The sequence below is a fragment of the Poecilia latipinna genome, unplaced genomic scaffold (genome assembly GCF_001443285.1).
Source record: "Poecilia latipinna isolate Pla-1442-1.1 unplaced genomic scaffold, P_latipinna-1.0 Scaffold417, whole genome shotgun sequence".
Taxonomy (NCBI): Eukaryota; Metazoa; Chordata; class Actinopteri; order Cyprinodontiformes; family Poeciliidae; genus Poecilia; species Poecilia latipinna.
In genome coordinates this window covers 277539-285517 of record NW_015113033.1, presented here as the reverse complement: position 1 = coordinate 285517, position 7979 = coordinate 277539, and the positions used below count along the sequence as shown (strand labels likewise).

Genomic DNA, 7979 nt, shown 5'->3' with positions numbered 1-7979 from the left:
GATTATTTATATTCAATAGGAGGGTCATATTTACCAAACAAAACAATGTGTCTGACTCCGAGGGGATATTTCATACTACACAGATTCCAAATGAAAGCATAATAAAAGATATGAGCATCTCCAGTAATTTGAAGTTGACCTAGTGTGGAAGAGAAAAGCTGGTGTGTGAGGAAAAGCGACTCCAACTAGATATAGTTGGGGTTATTTGTCTTATTTTATCTTATGTGACCAATATCCTGTGAGTGATCTTTGTCAAGTGAGGATTTGGGACCACCGACATGGTCAGTGTCCTTTCTCGACGGTTCCCGGGGAATTCCGACGGTGGGTGTTCAGTGCCTCCTAGTGGCCATAAAAGTGAGCTGCAGACCGTCTACAATTTTTACAAAAACTGTATTAAATATCGTATTGCTTTTCGTCGGTTTAATAGACTTTTATTTAATTATTATAGCATTTTCCACCATCGGTAAGTATTTCGTGCATGCAATAACTGTCTTTGAGTTCAAATTGTGCGTCAGTGTGAAGATCCGCTCCCCGTTGCTGCATCTGCGCTCTGACGCCAGATGAAAATTTAACCTTTTTTTTTGTTTGTTTTTTTTACATCCAGGAGGACGTCCGAGTCACAGCAAGAAAACAGGCAACCTGTCGTTTTTCCCTTCACCATCTGCTCAGGAATATTAATCGCAGTAAAGGTTTTGCATCGCATTTTCCTGACAGGATGTCATCTGGAAATGCTGCGTCACACGAAGGTAAGTGTCCTCCGTTCTGCACCAGGGCAGCCGCAGCATCTCGCTGTGTCCTAGTGTGGTTCAGACAGGCATCTTACAGTTGGATCTATTCACGGAACATAAAATTAACACACATTTTAAATCCTTAACAATTTCAAACTTGACCCCCCCCCCCCCACACACCCACACACCCCCCTCCCTATCTATTCATAAAAACGGGGAAAAAAATATATATTGCTGCTTAAGTAATGTGGTATAAATGTTAAAATATATTTTTCAGTATTGCTTCATGAAATTTAGTAAATAAGCTAAACATGTTCTCCAGGTGAGCTTCCCCAACTTTAACATCAGCCCTTCCTGTTCCGAGATACATTCCTAATCATTATGCATCATTCCATATTGGACTAAGACGTTGGCTTCAGGACTCTACTTGTAGGTCTTTCAGTCAGCTGGTTTGATTTTGTTTTTTTGTTTTTTTTACACCTATTTCCAACAAATGTAACTTCAAAACACTATCGACATTACAGCTTATACACCGAAATAAATTGTCGTTTTTTTTCGCCCACCCAGAAAACAACCCAGAAGGACTTATACAGGAGAACTTTCTACACAAGCCTTTTAAATTACAAATACACCGACTGTAATTTACATATGTATTTTTTTTTTTTTAACTTTTGCTTTTATTCAATTTGGGTTTGGGGCCCTCTTGTTTTGCTTATAATGTGGATTGGTTGCAATAAATAGATTATTAAATAATTTAAAAACCTGCCAAACTTACTGCATCTCTGACTGTGATGTTTACATTATATTCTATAGGCACATATAATATGGCATGCATTTATTGGCGTCGATTTCCTCAACTTTGGGGCATTGGTGATCGACTGATACATGTGAGGTCAATATCCACCGATCTTCTTAACCTCAGGAAAGGTTTATAAATCAGCCTCTGTCCTCTTCTGCTCTGTAGTGAGAGGTTTGACTGACTGACCGGGCCTCCAGGTCAGGTCTGCATGTTTACAGTTAACAATATTCACCCCACTGTTGCCAACTCAGTGACTTTCTTGCTACATTTAGTGACATTTCAGACAAAAAAAACTGGAATCGGCCAAAATCAAAATCAGCAGGTCAGGCTTTTTAAAAATCGGTAACCAGGAATCGGCCAGAAAACTGCAGTCATAACTTATAAATTGATGTAAAAATAAAGTTTGTTTTAGATATATAAATAATCATGCTCAGCAGCAAACTAATATATATCGCCAAGTACAGATACAGCAGCTCATTTGAATAATTAATGCAGCAGCCATGTAGCCTGATGTAAAATCATTTTGCTAGACAATGCCGAACATTGAAAAGTTGTAATTATAATGACCAAACTCACCATTTTGAAGCCAAAGAACCCTCATAAATACACAAAACCAACCACAAGAATCAACTCATTTAAAGTTAAAACTCGGTTTCACTCAAATACAAACATTGTAGCATAAATGTTCGGCCGTTGAACTGGACCGTTCCAGGTCCCCATCAAGTTTCTATTTGCAGCTCCACAAATCTTTCTGATAAACATTACGTTACCAGGAAAAAACATGTTTTTATCTTGTCTTTATTCTATCCTCTCTCCCTGAAGGGTAAGTTCCTTCTTTTGCGACATTGTTTTGCTTGCTTATCTTCCACCAGAGCTTTGGATGCTCTCTGCACAGCAGCTCATATCACCGTGCAGAGCAGAACCTACCGCTGCTGCATAGAACAGCTATGCAGGTCAGGGGACCCTATGCAAGAAAGCATCAACAAACCGTGTGTGTTTCTTTCTTTTTCAGGCAGTCAGCCCTCTCTCGAATCGAAGACCGAACCTTTGAGGATTGTACTGCTGGGCAGGACTGGGACGGGCAGAAGCTCCTCAGGAAACACCATCCTGGGTAGACCGGCCTTCTGGGTTGAGCTGTCCCCCTCTTCTGTCACCGCAAGGTGCAGGAGACAGACCGGGACAGCAGGCGGTCGGAGTGTCTCGGTAATCGACACCCCAGGGTTCTTCCATACAGACCTGTCCCCACAGGAAGTCATGGCCGAGGTGGGCCAGAGCGTTAGCTTGTACTCCCCAGGACCCCACGTGTTTTTGGTGACCCTGCAGCTAGGCAGGTACACCCAGGAGGAGAGAGAGACCTTGGAGTGGGTCAAGGCGATGTTTGGGGCTGAGATATCCAGATTCGCCATGGTCCTGTTCACCTGGGGGGACCAGCTCCGAGGCAAATCGGTCGAGTCCTTCCTGGATGAGAGTCCGGAGCTGTCCGGGTTTGTCAGCAGCTGCCATGGGGGGTATCACGTCTTTGACAACAGCAGGCAAGAAGGGACGTCGGAGTGCCCAGAGCAAGTCTTAACCCTTCTTAAAAAGATTGACGAGATTGTTTCAAACAACCGAGGCAGCTGGTACAGCAACGTCACGTTCAAGGAGGCTGAGAGTACAATTAGGGAGGCGTGGGAGAGGATACTGGAGGAGAGAGGACCCAAACTTCAGGCGTCTCTCAAGGAGACTGAAGGAAAGGAGAAAGCAGAAGACTTGGAGAGAGCGAGGAGAGAGGAAGAGGAGGCCAAGAAGAGAGCCGAGAGGCTGTTCTGGTGCGAGCTGCTGACTGCACTGGGCAGAGGAGCAGCGGAGGGGGCAGGTATCGTGGGAAAGGACAAGAGCAAACCAGTGAAGAAGGCGAAGGTGGTGGAGAAGGCGATGGGTCTGGCGGTGTCGCCGCTCTCCATCAGGTCCGCTGCGAAAGTGCTGGAAGGAGCGGTGAAAGAAGGCGGCAAGGTACTGCAGAAACACAAAAAAACCCTGCTGCACTGACGGACTCGCCGACGACATGCTGGTTTGAGTCTCTGAATAAAGATGGACAACCTTTATTATCACAAAGACGTGATGTGTTGAAAGGAAGACTCACAACAGCGTTCTGTTGATCACATCAGATACTTTCAGTCTCTACACGTCTTAAGAGCACTTTAAGACCGGGAAGTAGTGTGAATGTTTCTGAAAACAAAACATGACCAGATCTTTGAGCTAAGAGAATTCCTCATGTAATAAAAGCAAAAAGTGGATTTCTGATTTCATTGACTAACACTTTTGAAATTACAATAGAAATGAGAAAGTTTAAAGTAAAACACTGCAGCTTCTTTGGCTTTTCATAACAATATGATGTTAAGCCCTTTTTTTTTACCCCCCCAACAACAACAAAAAAGAACAATTACACAAGACAAGGTAAACAAGAAATCCATAACCGTAACAAACTTGGCAATAGAAAATACAGTAAGTTATTCAGGGAGTGCCTATTAATACAATCTGTGAGAAAACAAAACATTGGGGTTTTCACATGTTGGACATTTGGTGACGTTTAGTTTAGGAACCTCTCACGATTAAAGCTACGGTCTACCTGAGTGCTGAAAACACCGGCTGAAACAACCTACAAGTTTGTTTTCGTGCGTTCGACATTCAAAACCGTTAGTACAAAAAAAACCAGGCTGGTTATTTCAAAGAGCTCCAGAGTCGAAAGCAGTTTCTGAAAAAGGAAATGTTGGGACGAAAAAAAAAAAAAGCACTCTCCTCGCTGTAATCCGCAGAGAACCGCGGCGCTCACCGGCAATGAGTGTCTCGGGTCCTATTTGCATCTCAGGAAAAAGCAGAATGACACATCCGCGCCGCATTGTCGCGCACGCACTTATACGATTACACACAAACACAGACTTAAAGTACCAGTCAAACAAAACAAAACAAAATAATCTATTTAATTTTGGTCTACAAATATAAGACCTTTAGTCCCTTTTGCTAAAGTACAGCTACAGGGAAAGGCGAAAGGATTCTGCTGTGGCAGGCACTGACGTGAAACCTAAACCGGCATTGGCAGGCTCATCTTCCCTCTTCCTCGGAGAACTGCAAAAAGATACAAGAAACTGTGAGAACGCACTCTGTTTTTTTTTCCTCGGGAGATAGACGATTGAACTCGGTGTGCGGATTTCCTCACCCCTCGTGACGTAAAGGTAAAAGAAGTCGCAGTAGAAGATGGTCTGAACGACTCCGGACACGATGGCGATCTGGTCGTAGAAGCCCTCGGTGTGGTAGCGCCACACCCAGTTGGCGATGTACAGGGCCCTGTAGAGGCCGAGGAAGAACAGGTAGTGGGTGGTGATGGACTCCGCCTCGCCCGTCTTGGTGATCATGAAGAGCTGGGGCATTATGGCGACGGACTCCAGGAAGATGGAGAAGGTCCACAAGATCTGGAGGAAGGATCGAGGAGAGGGACACGTGTCCGTTTCTACCTTCATCACATAAAAAAAAGCGAAAGAGTTTCCAGGATCTGCGGACTCGTATTCGTTTACCTCTAGTGGAGTGAAGGCGTAGTTCTCCAGGAAGGACAGGCCGATCACCGGAATCAGCAAGAACTCCACTCTGAACGTGTCGTTCTCTGAATCGTACGAGTTCCTGAAGCGCATGTAGATCAAATACACCGTAGCGTAGGACAGAGCCAGAAACACCACCTGAGAACAGAGTCAAACACTGATTAAAGACACGACCTTCAACTTATCACTCGCTGGCTTTGCACAAAGCTGCCTGCTTTGCATCACTGCTACGGAAACGAGCTGCTCAACTCATTGAACTGCTAACATATGTGGTAGCTGATAATTCAAGTTCCATCCATTTCAACTCTGCGTGTCGATCGTTTATTAAGCCAGTTCCCTAATTGTGGGAAATTGGCCAATTCTTACATGAGAAACTGATCTTATCCATTGATCTTATCTACCTCCACAAAGGTCTGAAAATCAGCCACTGTCTCCTTTCGCTCTGCCATGAGAGTGAAAGGAGACAGTAACAATAGTCACCCCACTGTTGCCAACTCAGTCGCTACATTTAACAACCATTTAAACCAAAATAAAATCAGTATCTGCCAAAAATCGGAATCAGAGAACTGCAATCATAGTAATGACATTTTCTGAAGCACTAAATGGGGTCAGAGTTAGGGCTAAGGTATGAATTGAGTTTTGGTTAGGCTTAGGGTTAGGTATGTGATGGATAGGGTTAGGAAAAGGGTAAAGGTAAGGTTTAGGCTGTAGAAATGAATGGAAGTCAATGGAAAGCCCCCACAAAGATAGCAACACAAACATGCAGTGTGTGTGTGTGTGTGTGTGTGTGTGTGTATGTGTGTGTGTGTGTGACGCAACTCTTGTAACACATATGGACTTTGCTTCACAGTCCCCTCAAGGCTGCAGTCACCCCCATTTCTTATGCACACTTCAGTCACACTCTTTTTTTCCATCCACTTAGCTTCACATGCTTGGATACAACAACTCCATAAACAGCCAGTTTCTTTAGCAAAGACCTCTTTAGTCTCATTATGTTGAAAGTCTGCTGGACGGTACTCTTCCTTGCGACGTGAAGACCTTAACGTTTTATTTTCCGTTTTTTTCCTCATTGGTCTAATGCAGGTTTTTGTTAAATGAACACAAATAAATGCTTGAAGATCCTCACAGTGCGTGTAATGTATCATGTTACTCTAATTTATGAAAATGAACCTGTAAATGTAGTCGTGTACAAAGGGGAAGTTACAAAAAGGCTCATCTAAAGGAGAACAACACATTCCCCCCCACACGCACTTTAACTTTTCTTGTGAGATAATTAATCAGCGTGAGTTCTCCAACGTACCTTCATGACTGTGTTGTAGGCCGAGATGTAGACTGTGAACAGGTCAAGGTACCTGGTGGTAAAAACAAGTGCGAAGAGCACCTGAGACTTCCCAGAGATGCCTGCGAGACAGAGAAAGCTTGATTATGAGCAGCAGTGGATAATAGCACCTTCATGCTAATTATTAGCATTGACAGTCGATGTAATTGAGTTTAATGATAACCCCAGTGTAATAAAGTAGGCGGAGCACTGTGGTTTGTTGACACTGCCACGTAGCCTTTACACACATACAAGTAACTGTAACTGTAACCATAACTGTGCAAACTGAAACCATAATTTTAGTATTTTTAATAACTACAGAAGGCTTTATGGCGAGTATGCAAACCATGAGGAAATGAAGCATTTACACTGCAAAAACACACATACAGTGACGCCGTGCAGTCATACAGCAGGAAATCAGTTACTTCTGAGGAAGCTCACCAGCACAAGATTTGGACCTCCATATCTTCATCAGCAGGATGAGAATAGCCACCAAATGGGACACGTCACCTGCCAGCCGAAAGATGTTCATGGTGTTGCCCCTAGAGTCCTCACAGGCCTTCAAACTCCCACAACACTGACTTCTGAGTTGTTGACCCACAAAGGGAAAATAAGCTCGGAGCAGATTAAGAGAGGAAAAAACAAGCTAGCAGCTTCGCAGTTGACGTTAGACGGCTCTGTTGGCCGCTTGTCTGAAATATGAGTATGTAAACAGGTAAAAAATGTTCGCAATTTCCAGAACAGACTCCTGGCATGAGAGAGCAATGATGGTTCCAGAGGCAAGCTGAGAAGAGGAGGTGACGTGGCTGTCAAGCTAGCCCGATTAGAATCTGACAGTTACGTCGTTTTCTGTTTGCGCTTTCAAAGTAAAAGTGTTTACTCTTCGGTTCAGATTTAACCCACGTAAAATAGCGAAGAAAACGTCTCATACACGAGTTTCACTCAGCGACAAAAAATATAAGCTGCTGTTTGTGATCATTTTAAGCTAAATTCTATGTCTGTTTTGTGCAATGAAATTGTAAGCTTTTATTTTGAAAGCTCATCATTTTATACGGATTTCCTGTGTTGTTGTTTTTTTACTGTGTGGAACTTGACAATCTAGAAGAAATGGCATTTTAACCTGTAAATCCTTAATTAAGCGGCAGGTGGCGAGAAGCTACCAGGAAAATACAAGACAAAAACATCTCTTATTCAATAAATTAGAATATACGTCTCGTCCGTCAGATTAAAAGTACATTTTTGAAAATAACAAACTTTTAGCAGGCAGTTTTTTTCTGATGTATTCTAATTTTAAATGTCATATTTTCATAATTAACAAAAATAAAGATTTTCAAACATCCAATTGTGTGTAACTACGTGTTTCACTTAGTAATAAAGTTCCGGAAATGAACGGACTTTTCAAGAATATTCATGAATGGGTCTGTCCATCCATAAACAAATGTCTAAAATACTTTTTATATATATTTTTTGGGGACATTTTTAACAGCAATTATTATTTTAAAAAAATATTTTTCAACAGGTTTTGTTCTGGCATCACTTACTCACCACTGATATAGCACCTA

General features: G+C 42.7%; 2 protein-coding genes across 2 annotated transcripts; one reads left to right on the top strand and one right to left on the bottom strand.

The window, feature by feature from the left end:
* Positions 1–354: 354 nt before the first annotated feature.
* Positions 355–4283, top strand: LOC106950696 (GTPase IMAP family member 4). The gene is made up of 3 exons (XM_015037716.1): positions 355–463; positions 605–746; positions 2540–4283. The coding sequence occupies exons 2-3, from the start codon at positions 716–718 to the stop codon at positions 3553–3555; spliced, it is 1047 nt and encodes a 348-aa protein (XP_014893202.1). The 5' UTR covers positions 355–463; positions 605–715; the 3' UTR covers positions 3556–4283.
* A 177-nt stretch (positions 4284–4460) lies between these two features.
* kdelr3 (KDEL endoplasmic reticulum protein retention receptor 3) lies at positions 4461–7661 on the bottom strand. Its single transcript, XM_015037718.1, has 5 exons — positions 6859–7661; positions 6400–6500; positions 5079–5237; positions 4724–4976; positions 4461–4632 (listed from the first exon to the last, which is right to left on the bottom strand). The coding sequence occupies exons 1-5, from the start codon at positions 6947–6949 to the stop codon at positions 4589–4591; spliced, it is 648 nt and encodes a 215-aa protein (XP_014893204.1). The 5' UTR covers positions 6950–7661; the 3' UTR covers positions 4461–4588.
* Between the last annotated feature and the right edge of the window lie 318 nt (positions 7662–7979).